The sequence below is a fragment of the Nelusetta ayraudi genome, unplaced genomic scaffold (genome assembly GCF_046127955.1).
Source record: "Nelusetta ayraudi isolate G7.1 ecotype Tasmania unplaced genomic scaffold, CSIRO-AGI_Nayr_v1 ptg000060l, whole genome shotgun sequence".
NCBI lineage: Eukaryota > Metazoa > Chordata > Actinopteri > Tetraodontiformes > Monacanthidae > Nelusetta > Nelusetta ayraudi.
In genome coordinates, this window is record NW_027466110.1 from 6114145 (window position 1) to 6133530 (window position 19386).

The following is a 19386-nucleotide window of genomic DNA, read 5'->3' on the forward strand; positions in this document are numbered from 1 at the left end:
AAAAAAACAGTTTTTCAGAGGAAAAAAAATCTGGATTTTATTTCTGTCCAAAATGGCCCAGCCCTACCCTGAGCCCTGCACTCTGTTGCTTTTCCACGGCGTCACTCTGCGTCGGCAGGTCCGGTCAATTTGCGGCGGTTGTCCCGGATTTTCAGGCTGACCTGGCTAACTCCTGGAGTGTTGCAGGAGCAGGAAGCAGTCATTCCACCCTTGACGGAGGCGGCGTGGGGAGCTGATCCGTGGCCAGCTGCATGCGCAGGCGATCCCAGGCTGCCCGCCCCCTCGATTCACCCCACTTTACTGCCCTTCACGCAAGCGCACATGATGTGCGACGAGAACGAGAAACCCGCGTCAAACACTCTGTGTAGAAATGAGATTCAGGTTCCTCCTGGGGAGGGAAAGTCAAGCGTCCTAGCAGCCACGTGCACTGCGACAAGGTGTGCCAAAGATGCAAATAGAAAGAAAATGCAAAATATTAAAGTAACAAAAGGGAGTAAAGGCCTTGTATATACACAGACATGTATTCCAGTCGTGTGCGTAGACATATTTTTTTTTCTCATTTAATAATATTTTCCTAACCTTGAACGTTGACCACACAGTGCAGCGATGCCACATTAATCAGGTTTGCATCATCACTGGACGTGCGTGTTGTTGAGGGTCAAACACTTAGCAGGCTGTTTGTGCACTTTATACTGGACGTGGGGAGATTCATCACCTCATCTCTATCTATATCTACACACACACACACACGTTCACATACACACACAGCGCAGCCCCTTTTGTGTGTTGTTAATGCGGTGCTACTTGTGCAGCTCGCCGTGTTTCTCCCCCCTCGCACAAACACGTTTCCTTCCTTTCCGCCTTTCATGTCGCCGACAATGCGTTTATTGCGGACCTTCCTCACCTTGTCTCCCCCGCTCTCCTTCCCCTGCCGCCCCCCCCTGCTTCCTCCACCTCCTCCCTTCATCCTCCTTTGCTTCCTCTCGCCCTCCTCTTATCCTCCTCCTCATCAGGACGCTTTATTATGCAAATGCGGCGTTGGATCGGATCGCTTAATTAAGCTTTAGTGTGGCGGTTTGTGTGCGCGGGCAGACACACACACACACACACACACACACACACACACACACACACACACACACACACATACAAGAAAAAGAAAAAAAAAAAACACCGACCCGAAACCCACTGCTGCCTGTGTGGCGCCGTGATTAGTATTCAGCGGCGGCGTAGCGCAAACAACACACACAGCGCTGCATCTAAGCAGCAGAAGAGTCTCCTTGAGTGCGGAGGGATAAACAGACTTGAATAGCCGGAGGTCTCTCCAGGCCACGAGCACCAGCAAAACCCTCAATCTGGCCACTTATGTGCTGCCGCTGCCGAGAGCGCGGCCTGCCGGGTCGGCAGATAAAAGGCGCACCTGAAAAGCAAAATAATCAGGGTGAGAAGTGAGTGCGGCAGCCATGGTAACTGATATCACCGACTCAGAATGCGCCAATGGTCTCTTTGGTGAGCTGAAGAAGTGGATGCTGTAGAACAGGGTTATCTTGGGTTTTGCACTGACAAAGTTCTTTGATACGACCATGTCATCAAGTGCATGACTGTCTGTTTCAAATGAAGCTAATTCACAGCAAAAAAAAAGTTGAACTCATATTGTTTTTATGTTTTTTTGTGAGCCACTGTAAAGCAACAGGCGAGGCTGGCAAGAGGACAACTGCGGTTGTCATCAGCCAGTGTGTTCCCAGCATCCTTTGCAGCACTCACGCAAATGTAGTTCTGCGACGATTGCGAGTAATTGCGAGTGGCCGGCAAGTTTCAAAGACGGACGTTTTAACTACGGACGAAATGAATATGCAAATCCACCATGTATCCATCAATGTAGCGTGGTTGTTAACCTTTCTTGTCTAGTCCTCCCAAAACCCAAAACCAATTACTCACTCTCTGCTGTCGCCCTTGTTTGTCTATTCTATAACTCGTGTTGCTGCTGCCCCGGACTGAAGCGACCGTGGTGTAAAACTCACAGCCGTAACGATGTTCAAGAGTGACAGTTTATTTCTGGCCCGTGTCACATCCTGATTATGTTTGTCAGACTTCATCACCGTCAAAAACATAGAGACAAGGGGAATCTCTCTCAGCGAGCGGTTCAGGGGTATTTCCCTGCGTGCCGACGTACAGGCAGACAGACTCACTGCGCTGTCATGTGAACAAACTCCAATCTGATTACCACGGCAAATGACACAATAATTTAGCTTAAGTGAGATGGAACGCACAGCAATTTGGCCCCAGACGCAAGTCGTCCATGTCGATGATTACTCTCATTTGTATGTCTGACAAAGAAAATGACTGCATTTTGTCTCTTCGGCGACATGTTAGCTTTAACAAATCGCAGTTCAACATAATGGATGTCTGTCAGTTGTCTTTTTCTTTTTTCTTTTTTTAATTTGCTGAGCGATAAACTTCAGCCTGTGACGTAATCACTTTTGCACAACGCTATTCGGGTGAAGCACGGTCGCACAGACAGTCATTAGTCAGAGTTTGATATTTTAAAACCATGGCAAAATGACCTTTTTCAGATTCCTGGTGCTTGTTAGTGAGGTTGTGATGGGGTTTGTGGCCAAGAATGCGGTGGAAAGATGTTTATTGTTGCTTTGTTTCCAGTAACGTTACAAGTGGCTCCGGATCAGAACCGCCGGCCAAATGCCTCCGCTGTCAATGTAAATAACTTTTCCATTTCAAAGAGAACTATTTCAATTAGGCCCAACAAAACGGCAGCTAGTAGAAATAAAGGGAAGGGGGGAGGGGTGGGAGGAAGGGAGTGAGGGAGGAAGCCACTGCAAAGAACTGGAGGAGACTATGGCAGGATGGGGGCGGAGCGGCGGGGACGGAGGAGAGAGATGGAGTGAAAGTCGTTAGGATGTTGTCGGATTGAAAGAGGAAAAGAGGCGGAGGTCAGTGTCGAAACAGGAAATCGATTGTCGCGCCAATGTTGTTTGTTTTGTTGTTTCTTTTTTTTTTTTTTCTACTGCTGTGTTTGCAGCCTGGCTCAACACTGGAGGGCACAAACTCACCCAAAAGGTTGTGATTGGTCTAAGTTGAAAGTCGTGGGCGGGGCCACGACAGTCAGTTAGCCAAGAAGTTCAAATAATTACCACTTCCATTAAAATACTCATCATTCCATTTTTTTTTTTTTACTGTAATTGTGTTTCCATTACAGTTTTTCACAAAATAAAAGCGATAGTTCTAAAATTTCGACAAACTTTGGGTACCTAACAAAGCCGCCACTTCCACTTCCATTCCCCTTTTCAGAAGCTCAACGCTGAACTCCAGCAGGTCGTCTACATGCCTAAACACTTTGAGCTGCTGCCGCGTGATTGGCTGATTGGCTTTTCGTGTCGCCCATTAGTTGAACACTGTACCTAATAAAGCTGCCGCTGAGTGGACAAAGATCCTCAGTTGCCAATTTTGCGGCCCAGTTAAAACTAAAACAGTTCCAAAATGTTCAAGGCTTGCATGGTAATTTGTCACCGCCGTCTCGAAATGACTCATTTAAAAGGTGCACGGTAACTAAATCCAGCGTGCGCTGAGGTCGGATCGGGTTCTCAGCCAACATGAAGTGAAAAGTGGGAGTGCATGTGACCGAGCAGTCGTGTTAATTATTGATGCGGGTGTCCTGTGACCTGCACTATTGATTGAGCAAATTGCAGGCCCCCGTTATGTTGCCCGCCGCCGTATCATGTGACTTCCACGGCTGCATTAAGCGTGTGTCACACACACTTTTTCTTTCCCTTCTCTTTTTTTTCCATGTCTATCTGTCACCGAGCGCTGCGGCTCCTGAAAAGTAAAAGAAGATATTTAGTTTCTGCTTTCACTGTGTCGTGAAAAGACATCAATTATACACTTGTGGCCGCATGAGCGCTCGCAAGACTTTTAACTTTATTGTGTGTGTGTGTGTGCGTGTGTGTGTGCGTGCGCGTGTGATGGATGTCACAGAATCCCCCGTTCTGTTTCTGCTGCTGATAATTTGAAGGGAAAAAAAATGGAAACTGGAGCAGACGAGAAAAATGACCTCTTCTGTGCAATTTGTCTCAGTGCTCTTGTGAAACATGTCTTTGTCTGCGTTTGCGCTGCTTTTACACACACACACACACGCACAAACGCTGCACTTTTTGATTAATAGAACATACTGTGTGCTCGCCCCAGGAGAGGAAACGCACGCTGGCTACCGCTCCGGCGATCATCCCGTCCACTCAGGCTGGTTAATGTCGCTGAAAGACGCCGCCGTCGTCCTCTCGATGAGTAGTTAACCTCCTGCGGCTTCGATCTGATTTTACCATCAGCCTTCGTCAGGGCGGCTCTTTATCCTGGCAGCCAACGCAGAGTGAAGAGAGGGGGAGGAAAAAACCTTTATTATGCCTTTCCAACTGTTATAAAAATATTTTTAGAGTTGCGGTCGAGAAAATACAACATATCACTATACTGTCACATGAAAACCTGGTAGTGGAAGTGCAGGCCTGGTTATTAATTTTTCCTTTTTTTTTACACTGGAAGTTTATAGGAGCCTCTCAGTGCCTAATAAGTTTCACGGCTGTTTTACTCACTGAAAAGCCCTCGTATATTTTTTTTACTTTCAAGTGGAAAAGTGTCGACTTGCCAGAGTCATTTGTACGAGTCGGGTCCAGTCGAGTGGACTGAGCTGTTCCCGGTTCCCGAGCTGGATTTCCCTTTGCTTCACTTTCTGACTTTCTTCCCTCCGTCTTTCCTACCCTTCCCTCTTTCTTTCTTCACTTTTCAATTTACTGATGACGTCTAGGATCTGCGATAGGCAGCGAAAACATGAATGCAAGGCCTGGAAATCAAAATGGAGAATAACTTTTATTTATTTAGAAGAGAAGACAATTAATACTTAATTAATTATTTATGCTATTATTAGTATTATTAGTGTAGGGTACTATAATATATGGTATAAGCAGCCAAAATACAATAAACCACTTGCTGCTTGTTGCTTATTATGGGGCAAATCAATGAGGTACCAGTACAGCAGCTCATCCAATATTTATGCCGGAAGATGATCTAAAAATTCCAAGACTTTCAGTTCCTGATTTATTCAACTTTGTAAAAATATACTAAAAAATAATCCAATCAAAACAAAAAAAAAATATGTTTCTGTGTTCTGTGTGTGGAGGTGGTTGCCGGTTGAACTCCAGCTCCAGTCTGTATCACAGCGTCTCGCCGCCACTCTCGAACACGCAAACACACATGTGCGGGCGCAGTCAGCGTAACAGGAAGCAGGAGGAGTATTTAGTGGCGGCCGGGGACGCCGGGGTGTCAGTGATGGATACGGCAGCAGTATCAGCAGCGTTGGCTCGGATGGTGGAGCGTCGTCCACTGGTTTTGCTGAGCACACACGTTCTGTTGGCTCGGTGCCGGCGCTGCTAACCATTTAAAAACATGTTTGTGTGTGTGTGTTGGAGAAGGACAGAGTCAACATGTCTGCACTCCACTGTAGTGGAGGAGTGTGGGGTCACTGTGAGCCGTGAATCTTTTTTTTCACTTTTTTCCCCATTTAAAAAATAAAAAATAAAATGTTATTTTGGTCTGTAAAAAAGTACTTTTAAAGGGGCAATTATCTCAAAATTAGATTTTCTACCCAACTACTTTTGTGGACGCAGGCGTCCGTGCTGATCTCAGAGGTTACAGTGGATACTTCAGCTTTAGGGCTGGAATTTCTACACACCCCCATCAGCGAAACCTCGAAACGGCTGCGCGGATTTGAAAATGTCACCAGAGCCTGAACCCGCAAAGCGGTGAGACCTTTGACCAGCGGGTGGTAGATGAACGACTGCTTCTCCAGAAGAGCGAGATCAGAGCAGTTTCAACGTACAGCTCTCTCGGTGGGGTGAAGGTTAGAAAATGAGGGAGGAAAGGCGAGAAAAAAAATGTCCCCCGGCCGGCAGGAACCTTTAGATTTACTGTCTCTGACACACACCCACACACACGTGCGCCAACAAAACACACACATCATGTAAGCTGGTTGAATATCACTCTGCTTGTATAAAAATCTTTGGATTTGTCTCTGCGTTCCACCAATAGGTAGCTGTCGACGTGTCTCTTTTCATTGCTCCTGTTGTCTGAATTCAAATCCAACTCCCTATTTTTGGTGAAAACAGAAGATTTCAGTGGCTCGCCAGCCTCTGCTAGTCGACCCTGCCACTGACCCTTTTTCTGCCTTCCTGGAAGCAATAAACCCTGGTGGACAGCAGTGATGCTTGAGAGACGGAGAAATAAAACAAAGCCATCGCAGGGATCATTGTTTTTACCAGCAACCAGCCGTCTCCTCAATTAGCATAAGACTTGCAGCCAATCTTCTAGATCGCTGTGTGTTTTTGTGTGTCTTTCATCTGCTCTTTGCTTGGCTGCGCCGACGGAGCCTCGGTGGCTCTTCCTCAACATGACGCTCACGTCGCCTCTCCCTCTGTCTCCAGTGTGCAGGGCGGGCTTCTACAAGTCGGCGCTGGGAAACATGGAGTGCCCAAAGTGTCCGCCTCACAGCGTCTCCCACCACGAGGGCTCCCTGCACTGCGGCTGCGAGAAAAACTACTTCCGCGCCGACGGCGACCCCGTCTCCATGGCCTGCACTCGTAAGTGTGTGTTTATATCTCACTTAGCCCCGATACCTGATCCAGATAACTGGTGAGAGGGCCGGCGCTGGGTGGGAGGATTTTTTTCTTATATTTTTTTTCTCAGTAGCCCATAAAACATGCAGTAAAACCAGTCTTAACCTCGGCTTGGAGGAATGCTGAGAGCCATTACCTTGGTGTGCTTTAGTGTCCTCCGATGGTTTAAAGGCTCCGGGCGCTTGACACTTCATCATTCTTGCAGGATGATATCTCTGCCCATTTTTGGGCCCACGGCTGCATGCATCGCAAATAAAAGCAGGAAAAACGGGATGATTCATCAAGCGAACGTGGGCCAGAAGAAGCTCCGTAAAATGCGTCTGTAATGGTTCCAACACAGGCAGCCATGAAACGTCTAAGTATCTTGTAAATATTTAGATAAAGTCAGCACTCCAAGACTAACAATAGCACAGCGGCGCAAAACACTGTAAAATCACATATTTATTTCCAGGTTGCCAAAAAGGTATCACTGCCAGTAACCCCAGTCACCTTTCTGCTCCCTTTGTTATTCTCCTTTGTTTCCCCCTCTGATGTAAATGGATTGCAGATGCTGCCTTGCAAAGCTTCTCGAAAAAAGCATTCCTCATAAAAGCATAAATCATTGTATTCCCTCACGTCAGGTTATGGATACATCCGCTCCTAAATGGACGCGGGAGAGGAATAGGAAAAAAGAAAAATCTTTTTACCGTGAGCACAACACAGTAGAAGATGGACGCGCCCGCAGTATTCTAATCAGAAAGGTCCCCATTGTGATTATCTCAACACCATCTTGTCAAATAGGCAAATCTCACATCAGAGGGACAGGTTGAGCGACATGGCGGCTTGCAAATGAATAGATACGTTGTTAGGAGATAATGATCGTCATTATCACAGAAGGGGGGTTTTGCTGTCAGCGGAGTGATCGAGGTTGTTGAGGAGCTGTTCTGGAAAAATGTGAAAATGTTTTGAGGCGGAGCTCCAGAGAGCAGTAAAAAATGACAATGACATGATTCAAGGAAAAAAAGACATTTAGAATTAAAGGAGGTGGGAGTTAGAAAAAGAGGTGTTTTTTTCAGAGTGAGTCATTTCTGTAGCAGCTGTCCAAACACTGTATAAAGTGGAGATGGTTCGCTACCGAGAATGTAAGTTCCGCTGATTGGAATCACATCAATGCGTATCCTGCAGCACCGCCTCCAGATTTGCATAAAAATGAAAGCCTGGTCGACTTGGCTTTTCAGTCCTGCTTTTTTTTCTCTTCTGTCTTGATGAAAAACTCAAAAAACTTTTTGTGGTAATGTGCGATATTGTCGATTTCCATTCTGATCCAATGACATAGACCATAGATGGCGGTAGGCTGTCGATGGTAGACCATAGATGGCGTTACAGATACCACTACCAAAACTTTTTACAAACATTTGAATCGTTGAGAGAACATATCACCAAGAAAACCAAACATTACATGACAAAAAGTTCTCGCACTCTTACACAATTTGAAATGTATCATCTTACACTTATACATCTTTTTTTTTTGTATTGATACATATCCTAAAATGGACATATCTGGCCTTGTAAGTATCAATCATTGAGAATCGAGCCGTGCAAAATACTCAACACAAAATTTTAGCTGCATTTTGTCTGGTGTATGAATAAGAAAGAAAGAAAGAACATTTGATTAGCTACAATAGCGAGGACCCAAAGTCCATTTCAGGGGGATGTAGGGTTACCCTAAGGTTGCCATAATTCATGTCACATGTTAATCTCACAATCAGTCTATTTGCTCTGATATTTGAGATGATTTGGCGATTGGCTTGTGCGTACGTGTGCAGGTAAAACTCACACAGGGTGGATTTGTCGCGGTCTCTTGGGGGTTCAGTGCGTCAAGCAGCCAGAGAACTGTCACGATCACGTTAGTATCTAATAGTAACATCGTGCCTCGGAAGAATGCACAGACTCCTGCAGTGCATACATTTTTTAAAAGAACAATGAAGCCGATTGGCAAAGGCGCCAGCAAACCTTGGCAGAGACGGTTGTTGTTCCTGAAGTGAAGAGCCGCTTGAGTTTGTCCGTCGATTGCAGCGGCTGGGAAGGATTCCACAATCTGAGAGTGAGATGCATCGAACCAGTCCAATTCAATTTACGATTTGGACGATAACGACAAGCTGCCACACACTCTGAATGAGATTTAGGCTGAGGTTGCCATGGAGACGGAGGTGTCGGTCGGATTATATTACACTCTATTATGTATTGTATATGTATTAGTGCTACAAGTTCTATGTTTTCGAAACTAAAATGACACAAATTCTGTCTTCACATGCTCATAGTGAAAAATTACGCACACTGCAACGGTTTGTTTTGGTCAAGATGAAGTGCTACTATTCTTATATTCTATAATGATTTTGCTTGTTGCTCCTTTTAAAGCGTACTTTTTTTCCACCACGCTCCTTAAACTGCTCAACTGCAACAAATCTAACCGTGAACATAAATCTGATTAAGTTTAAAGGCCATGGCAGTAATTCTGTATATTGTGGGTCTTTTCTTTTCTTGACATTTGGAGTGAATTAGAGTGGAAAAAGAAATACTTAATACAAAAGTCTGACATAAGTTATTTGACCTACGCTTGCTTTTGTAAACTTATTGTATCCAAATGAGGTAATTGCTCCCCAAATAGCGGGATAAGAGTCTGTTTTTCAAACTCGTTCCCAGAAGGCGTAATACGCCTGGGAATAAAATTTGCGATGGTTTCTCCGGCGGCGTTTACCCCACCTTTAAATCTACCACGTTTCCTTTTGTTCGGTCTTCTAACAGGAATCTGGTTGACACACGTCACTTTGGGTAGGAGCTGGAAAAACGCTTTTTAAACCTCCGTCGTGTCAGATTCCTCCCGGCAGGAAAAGGAGGCCCGGGTGTCGTTTTGAAATCTAAACTTCGCCGCAACATTCGGTACATCTCCCGCTTTGATGTCGCTCTCTTCAGCTCTTTGATTACCGCAGTCAGGTGCCGCCATCCGTTTGGCAGCAAAGTATTTTCTTCTCACAAGAAATGAACCAAACAAGGCATTTCATCTGCAGACTGTCTTCCCCTCTGCTCCCCTCCCCCTCCCCCGCCCACCGCTGTCATCTTCACAGATATTTGCCACATTTGTTTTTCTCCCCCGTGTGATTACAGACATAGCGATGATAAAAAAGAAAATAATAACATGATGTACGTAATCAAAGAAATCCGTTTTTAACGAGGCATTTGCACTTGTATGTGTCAGCTGGACTTTTTTGGGTCAGAGTCAACAGTTGCTTTTCTGTAACTGAAGATAATAACATATATATTTCTGTATTGCAGGGATGACTGCACACTCACAGGGGTGTTGCATATTAATGCAACCCTGACAATACACTCTATCACGGTTTTCGCTTCTAAATTTAGATGTAAACTGCTTATATAATAAGAAAACTCTGCAGTTAAACCCAAATCCCGATAAAGCTGCACTACTTTTAAACTCTAAAGACCCAAAGAATACAAAGATTCTATAACCGGCCTCTACAAGGCTCCAGTGTCACTGCACTTTTATTTTTTTACTGAGTCTGTTCTAAAAGACAGTTCTGCTTTATATAACATGGCACGAGAAATAATCTCTGTTGCTATTTAGCGAAGCAAGTGTCTCGGTCCAACAAAGCATCAGTTTCATTCCGGTGGCAGTAAACAGAGGGTTAAATATGCTGTTTTTTGCTAAGATCCTGATCTCTTAACTTTGACATCAGCCTGCAGGAGGAACGCTCAAGATCTCTTACAGGGTATAAAACGGTGCCGTAAAGCAGAACAGAATTTCACTGGCTGTTCCATGTTCATGTGAACCCTAATTTCTTCTCCATCTTTCGAGCTGTTAGTTCGAAGACGACTCTGCTGCTGAGTCCGATTTGTCAAACGTCAACCGCCTGTTTGAAGTTCACGTCGTTCTTTCTTCTCTCCGTCTCCTCCCACCTGCTCTCCGTCTTCTGTCCTCTCCCACCCCTGAAATCTCACCTCGTGCCCCTCCCCCACTTCCTTCCGTCCGCTTTCATCTCCGCCGCCTCCTCCAGGTCCTCCGTCGGCACCGCGGAACGTCATCTCCTCCATCAACGAGACCTCGGTCATCCTGGACTGGAGCTGGCCGGAGGATAGCGGCGGCCGCCGGGACATCACCTTCACAGTGTTGTGCAAGCGTTGCCGTGGCGGCGCCGTCAACAGCAGCAGCAGCAGTGGTGGCGGCGGTGGGACTCAGCGCTGCGAGCCCTGCCGAGGCAACGTGCGCTTCCTGCCCAGAGCCGCCGGCCTCCACAACACCACGGTGACGGTGGCCGACCTGCTGGCGCACACCAACTACACCTTCGAGATCGAGGCGCAGAACGGTGTGTCGCCGCTGGCGCCCAAGATGAGGCAGTACGCCGCCGTCACCATCACCACCAACCAAGCCGGTGAGAGAGAGAAACTAAAAACCAAAACTAAAACAGCAGATTGTTTCACGGATGAAAGCAAAGCACTACTGCCGTCACTTTAAATTAGAACCTTTTAAAACAGCGGCGAGTAGCTCGTAAAGTTGATGTCCGACGAGATGATGTCACACTAACATTCTGGCTGCTTCTCCTCTTTTTGGTGGAGAACTAATTACCCCGGAAGCAAATATTTTGAAAGGTGTTTTTGGAGGAAAAAGGTTCCAATTACAGATGTGCTCTGGTTCACTCATGTTTTGTGTGTCAGCATCTGTTTATTTGGGTTCCCCATGTCAATCACTCGACCGAAGCGGCTGACATCAGTGTTTATTTGAGACAAACCAATTTGTCGTGAAAATTAAAAGGCATTTTTAAAAACAAGACAACTTAAATTGGTACAAAGTTTAGATGAAGTTTGCGAAACTTAATCTAACTATTAATTACCTTTTTTCAAAAACATTTGCTTGATCTCTGCACCATGTTACACACACACTTATGTCATTCCGAAATAAAAGTCTAAATAGCTGCGATTTCTCCAACTGAGACACTATAAATGAGAGAAAAAAGGATTAAAAGAAGCTCCTCCGGTCTGGGAAATGTGTCGTTTTGCGTCGGCTGCGTCCCAGTTTGACAGCTGTTTTAGCGGCACGTCGGTCAAAGTGCTTCCTTCTCCCCTCTGATCCTGGGAGTTTTGGCCGGAACAGCAGAGACTCGGTGGAGGGTTGACATCACCAGACAGTCGACATCCCATCATCGTCCTATCTAAACTGGTAGCTTTCAGGCTCTCTGTTGCATAACGTAAACCTTTGGATACCAAGAACAATCCCTCTTTGATAGCACTGCAACTCCTCCCACTATGTATCACAGCGATGCGCTCCCATATAATCGACTCACCTCAGGTTTATGCGCTCTGGACACATGTTCTCCAATCATCGTCCCTGACATTTACAAGACCATCCCACACTGTTATTGTTTGGCTCCAGCGCCGGGATTGAATATCTCTCTGCCTTAGAAATGAAAAATGTGTGTGTAATGTATATGTACACACGCTAATCAAAGGGCTTCCCGGACGATGAAACGTTGCGCCCCACGCTGCTGTACGCTCGAGGTCCGCTTGGGCAAAAACACACAAACACACCGCGGTGCAAGGATAAACACACTCATTTGCACGTAAACACCGCAAGAGGGGCCGGGCGGCGTGATGAATAGTCTCGTTTTGTCAGTGTGTGCACACTGGGAGCGACCGCCTGACGTTTGTCGGTTTGTTGTGTTTGCTGTGCTCTTCCTCGTCTTTGTCATTCAGGTGGCTTTTAACAGAGGGCTAAATATGATTTTTTTTTTGTGTGTGTGTTTTTGTGTTTGCTCGTACTTTTCCACGTACTATGACACCGGAGTTCAGGAGAAAAGCTCAAGATCTGTAAATGGCTATAAGATGGTGCCTTAAACCAGACTTGAACTTAACGTGAACTCTAATTTCTTCTGCATCTTTCAAACTGTTAGTGTTTTTGATGCGCTTGCGTCGCTGTTCCTTGTTAAAAATGAGCGATAACACGCTCGCACAGACTTGCACAGCCGGTCAGCGATGAGTAGGCCGATGGAGCGCCGCGGTGCTTCCTCAGCCACAGGCTTCACTTTGCTGGCCGAAGAGCAGGTGTTTTTAACTTGAAGAGGTTAAAGGACAGCAGGAAGATTTGAAGAAAGACAACGCAAATGGAAAAGATTAAAACAAGAGAGAAAAAAACGATTTTGGCGTCTCCTGTTAGCCAGCCAGCTCGCTAATCTTTATCCGCGGCGACACGGTCGAAGGATTCTCACCGGGATCGGAATGCGTATTAGATCCAAGAAGGTTTTGTTGCTCGCGCGTCTAAGAATACCGGCGTTCACCATCTTTGATGTTTGAGTGACCGTCCAGATACCCGCGAGCGCCGCCCGCAGCTGCACCGCCTCCATCAGCCCTCAGAGTTTACAAGGATTAGGTATGTCAGCGGACTCGCCTCGCCCCGTCTCCACACTTTTCCCTCTCACGTAAACACACACACCCGTACAGATGCCAAAGCTGTTAAAAGCCGGATTAAGCGTTTCCCTGGGAAGGAGGAAGGGCGTCCTGGCGGCGCTGCGGAGGTGCTGTCAGACCCACCTATTTTTTCTTTAAAAAAAAAAAAAAAAGTGAACAATTCTTCCCCACCTCCTCTCTGTTTGTCGTCATAGCTGCACTTGCAGCAAAGTATCTGAGATCCGCATTCGGAAGAGGTGCCGCATCAACAGCGAAGCCTTCTGGCCCGAGCTTTGTTTGACATAATAAAAGGTGGCAAACGAATGAGCAGAGAGTCGCTGGTGGGACGAAGCAGTCACTGGTCGCCGCGGTGAAAATGAAGAAGCACTTTAGCGGCTGAACAAATTGTGACGGTTTGTTTTCATCTGCGTTCCAACGCAGTGCTGCTGAGAGTCAGCAGCTGTGCGCTGAAGCCGACCAGACAGGGCAGTTGGAATTGGAACGATGCAGGAAGAGAGACGACGTGGAAATCAAATAAAATTAAGCCAGAACATATTTTTTGGCAAAGGCTGTTTTTTTTTTTTAGTTTTTTTTTTTGGCCTGTCCGGGTTTGCTTGATATTTAGCTTAACATTGCTTTCAAGTGATTTTATTTTTATAATCAAATTTCCCCAAACTAATCTCTCCTGATGGGAGCGAGTACAAAGAGCCGGCCTGAAATCGAATATTCATGCTAATTTTATTCTTCCCCAAGTGCTTTACTCTTGAGTTGCTTTATGTCTCCAACCCAGCTTTGCTGTCGTAACCTTTTAAGTTTTCAGATCGATATTTCACATTAAAGAAAAAGTTCAGTCAAAGTTGAATTTTCACCCACCGGCTTCTCACCTTAATCTCGATGTAAGTTCTGGTCGACGTAGAGATTCTGATCTCTATGTTGACCAGAATTTCTGGGTTTGGAGGCTGCAGTGAATATTTTTGGTGAAAACCAGTCAAGACAAACTGGACTGCCAAGTCTTCCTGAGACTTGAACAACATCACCGGGGACTAGGAATAGACTTTCATTGGGTGGAATTATTTTCCATTCCATGAAACGTACAGATAATTTGACCAGACCCTCAAAACACACGGAGGTGAGCAGTAAATCAGTGACATTCCAAAACCACTGATTATCGACCTCGCGGAATAAATTTTCTGCTGGACTTTCCAAAGTTTTTTTTCTCCAACATCCTGTAGTTTGTGAAAAGACACTGCTACCAGTGAACTGCTGGGAGTAGGAGGAGATTCTGAAAAGCACAATTCCACCCTGATAAACGAAGGGATTGAACTAACTGGCCTGCACCCGAAAACTAACAGATGTTCTTTCTGCATCTTTACTTTGGCCACTTTGCCTTGTGACTGTCTCGCAGACTTTTTTTTTTTTCCAACAAACTCCTTCCATTGTTCACTCTACTAAATCAAGACAAAGTAGAAGAGGAACAAAGCAAAAAAAGTCAAGATTAATTTACATTTTTTCTGAGTCATGGTCTTTGTTTTGTCCGTCCTTCCCCGTTAATCTTCCCCTGACCTCCCCGGTTTTCTCCACTCTCATTCCAATCGCGTACTTGTCATAATAATAGATGTGTCCCGGCAGCTGCGTCAAGCCCTTGCATCTCAGGAAGGTGAATGACAACGGAGGCCGCTTTTTGGGGGCATTTCTGGGTGCGCTGCGTCACTTTTACGGCCGGGCAGAATCAAGCCTGGCACGCTGGGTGAGAGGGAGGAGGAGGAGGAGGAACTTGAAGCTGCCTCTGAGCGGCCCCGACACACTAAATCATTACCCCCATAAACCACAGAGCCAATAAAAAAAATAAAAAGCACAGCCTCGCCCCGCTCTGCTCTCAGAACCAGAGGCAGGGTCGGGCCAAGCGATGGGAGAGCAGGGGGGAGGAAGGCAGAAAGGGAGGAAGGGAGGGTATCGCAACAGATTCTCTCCATCTGGATTCATTACCGAAGGAAAAAATAACTTCCCTGCGAGTTGCACGCACGGAGAGACATAAACACGGGCCGCGCCGGCGCACGCCGCAGATACATAATCAAGGGAGGCTCGAACATTTCAAAGACAAACATGTTTTTTCCTGCGGTCTAATAAAATTAAAAGTCGATGCATCAGACGCCGGGGCCCGGCCCCCGGAGCTGCCTGGCAATTAGAGAGCAGCAACGGAGGGGAAATGAGAAGAGGGATTGAAGGAGTGGATGGAGGGTGGGGGGGTTTCGGGGTGGGTTTCAGGGATGGGAGGCTGGGGAGAGGAAGGAGGGATCTGGTGAAATTACAAGATTGGGACCATGTGAAATCCTCCAGGCGAGGCACGGCGGGGCTGAGGTAGCAGCGACCGCACCAAAAGGCAGCGCCGGGGAGAAAAGAGACTTTTATGGTCCTCTGAATCGACGGATGCTGCGAGGAGAAAACTCGTCAAGACGTCGGTTCCCACGCGACATACGCTAGCACTTTGTTTGATTGGTTTTTGGGTTACGTGAAAAAAAAGAAAGCTCGTTTGAAAGGCGTTCGGCGCTCTCACCGTCTTCACCGATGGCGTGATGGAGCGCGGCCTCGTTGTTGTTCTTTACGTGGATGAAATCAGCCGGCGCTTCCTCCCAGAGATTAGCTCTTCATTTGGAGTTGGCAGCCTCCAGTGAGTCCTGCTCTGTTTTCCTGCATTCATCCCAGAGTCATTATCCAAAGAGTGCACCTTTGTGTAATCCTATCCCAGAGCTCCCATTGCCTCAATTTTCCATGCTTTACCTAATCCTAGCAAAGTACGTGTTTTTGTTCATATGAAGTCATATAAACCAGAAATGGTTTGTACTATTTAGATTTTTTGTTTTCCAAGTTGTTTCCCAACAATATGCACCTTGAGGCGTTTTCTCAGTCAATTTCTACTTGTCTTGCTCCGGTTTTAAGATTTTGTGGACTCAAACACATCACTCACGTGATGTCACAATATGACATCAGTGGTATCTCTCCCAGAGTATAGTAACAGCACACCCAGCCAGGTGTTCCATTGTTTTTTCTGAGACTACATTGTCTGCACGTCCTGCAAGACACGTGGGCAGTGGAACAAAGTGTCTGTGGCTGAAAACAGAGGGCTAAATACTCTGTTTACTGGAGATTTGTGGGGGATTTGGGGTAATTACCAGCTCTGGTCTAACAGGAGACCTTTACCATTCACTTTAACATTTACTTTTGATGTCATGTGAGAGGAAGAGGGGAGAAATGTGGGAGAACGCAAATAGTAGAACAGTGACAGAAGCTACAAACAAACACTTTGCCGCAGCCGCAACCACGTAAACTCTATCTTTCCACAATAAAACTGCTGAATTATCTCAGCGTCACACAACAGAATAAATCATTTCTTGTCCGTCTCCTTCGAACTCAGCAAAGTGTATTTGGGCGGGGGAAAAAAATACCCAAAAACGTAAAACCACAAGACAATCAACAGGAAGCTGCAGCAGGGGGCTGAACTTCCACTGAACCTCACTCTTCCCTTGGTCACTGTGTCTCCCAACAGCCCCCTCACCAGTCACAGTCATCAGGAAGGCGAAGACGTCCCGGAACAGTGTTTCCCTCTCCTGGCAGCAGCCCGAGAGACCCAACGGCATCATCCTCGACTACGAGATCAAATACTACGAAAAGGTTGGTGTCGCTTTTGCCATGTGTGATATTAGTAACATTGTGGAACGCTCATGGATGTATTACAAGAACTGGATACCGGACTGGCAATATGGTGGCGTCACTAACCCGTATGATACAGTGTCAAGAAATATTTTTTTTAGGGGATGTTTCTCACTTCTTCTCATTACCTGAAACCAAAATGCTTCCTCGCAACAGTTTTTATACTCACACTTCAATCCAATCTTGCTCACTTTCAGTCTTTTATCGGATCTGCACCAAAAGGCAAAACGCAAAGGATGTTTCCGCACGGGCCAATGATAACTGTACTTTCAAGACCCCAAACACCCTTACTGTGTTCGATGTCCACAAACAACACTGAGATGCTGCTGTGAGGCTGTAAAAACTGGAAAAAAACACCACAACTCCCCCGCGCGAACTCTTCATTCTGTCGTCGGTTTGACCCAACCACCCTTCTCGTACGATCCCTCCATCTCCAAAAGGCCACGTGACCCTCTGTTTTTGTGCCCCGTTGTTACATCTGTGTTCGCCGGAGAGGCCGGCGCTAAGACAAATAAACATAAATTTCGGATGCCGTAGCTAATATACTGCCGGCCCGGCAACGAGGACGGACTGCGATCTTTTCATCTCTCGTTCAGTTTCACACGATGCTCCCTCGCTCTTCTCCTCTCCTCTGCCCTGCCTCCCTCCCTCTGCTCTCCTTAATGGAGACAAGTTTTACGGTGGACAGTAAACGCGTCTGAGGGGTCGCCGGTTCCTCTGCGAGGGGGTTCGAAAATTAGTGCGGAACAAATCGCGCTGGCTTGCAGCGGCCAGCGCCGCGCCACGGCTGACATTTGATGGCGAAATTAGCCCTCGATGCTGGTTTAATCACTCTGGCAGGTTCAGTGTGTGTGTGTGTGTGCGCGTGTGACCATGAGTGAGTGTGTGTGTGTGTCCCAGATCGCAGTGGATCGCCTGAATGCCAACGGTGGCCCCTAATCTCTTGATTAGTAGGCCGACAGAAGCTGTTTCCTCTCTAAACTGAACTGGGCTCCATGCTCAGCCATCCTTGCCTAAGATGTGAAAGCAAAGGGGCTCGAAAAACAGCCGGAGGAAATGCTAACGACTGATCCCGGGGTCGGTGCGCGTCACAAACGCACGTTTCTCATTAAGAGGAGAGTTTCCACGACCCCGGTCCCTCGGCATGGCGTCACCAAGTCCCCGTCTCCCCCCACCACCACCACCACCCCCACCCCACTCCGGAGGATTCTCTGGGATTTCAGACCCCAGACAAGTGGCTTGCCGATGCAGAACAAAGCGCAGGATTCCCGGCCATGACAACCCAGGATGGAGGCCTCACCATGTGGCAGGCAGAGGGACGCTACGAGGCCTCCAGCCCGCCGACAAAAGAAGTCATAGGAGGATAAAAGTTGGCCCCAGGCCATGAATGACTGTGAGACCCTTAAAAAAAAACAAAAAAAACCCGATGAAATTGCCTCGACAAATAAACAAGGGTGGCAAAACTAAACTGTGCAGACCCGCTTTATATATGCCATCCTGTTTTTCTTGTTTAAAGCAGCAGAAATGATCTCAGAATTTGCTGCCAATTCCACTCTTCAAAAGCAGGCAGACAACTTTTACCTTCAACTCACAACACAAATGCAGACAAAGGATAAAATGATTGTTATCATCGTTCTGAAATGACCATCATTGCGTCAGATTTTTCGCCCGCTTCTGCTGCATTAGCTTGATGTAACAGTATTGACAGTGCAGGTCTTTCTTTTGCACAAGTGTCCTCCAGTTAGCTTTGGCCCAGGCCTTCCCCGTCACACTTGGCACTCGGCTCACTAGATACATATCTCGTGGTGGAACAAATGCGATGGATGCAGCAGTCGGTGATAGCGATAAACTTGGTGAACTCGTGTTTTATGTCTGACGTCTGGAAGCGTTTTGAGTTCCCCCGCGGAAAGAAATAAGATAACGTGGCAACAAACAACGGGCAAACTCTGCCAGAAAAACGTATTCTGCAAAAACTTGAACAGTAAAAAAAAAAAAAAAGATATATGTATAAAAACTTATACTGACTGCTTTTTTGAAGTTTTGTGGATTTTTTACTGAGATATGACAATATAGTGAGATTTTTCTCTTGTTCCAGCTCTGATGTCAACTATTAAATGTGCAACAGCCTGCAAAGTAATGGGCCAGCCAAACAAATATATACTCCAATGTGTTGCCCAACTGATCTTCCCAGGCCTGCAACCAGGGCGCATAAATTACGTGGAGGCATTTGGAGGCTTCATGATAACTTTAAGTGAGGCATTAGCAGGTCAGCGGCATAAATAACCTCTGATGCGTTTCGCAGATGTTGTTTCCAAAACCGTTAAGAGGAAAAAAAGAGGAGAGATAAATGACCCACGTGACTGTATAATTTACTGGAGCCTTAGCGCAGGTTGCATCAGATCAATAACGGTCAGGAAAATGAATAATGGCACCAGTTATTGGGAAGTACGAGCCTTTGGGATTGTCTTCTGGAGTTGGCTGAGACTTTTTTTGGCCAACAATTAAATTCACGTAAAAACTTGTGAGACTCTTATCTAAGTAAAAAAAAACAAAAAAACATGAAAGTTTTCCA

General features: G+C 46.3%; 1 protein-coding gene across 6 annotated transcripts in view; it reads left to right on the forward strand.

Annotated features, from left to right (window-relative positions):
- The window catches only part of epha3 (eph receptor A3), an 89811-nt gene that overhangs the window by 39867 nt on the left and 30558 nt on the right, over positions 1-19386 (forward strand). For all 6 annotated transcript variants that reach the window (XM_076039854.1, XM_076039856.1, XM_076039850.1 and 3 more), the window contains exons 4-6: positions 6483-6638; positions 10724-11098; positions 16651-16775. In XM_076039854.1, coding sequence (XP_075895969.1) covers positions 6483-6638; positions 10724-11098; positions 16651-16775 — 656 coding nt within the window. The remainder of the gene's footprint in view (positions 1-6482; positions 6639-10723; positions 11099-16650; positions 16776-19386) is intronic.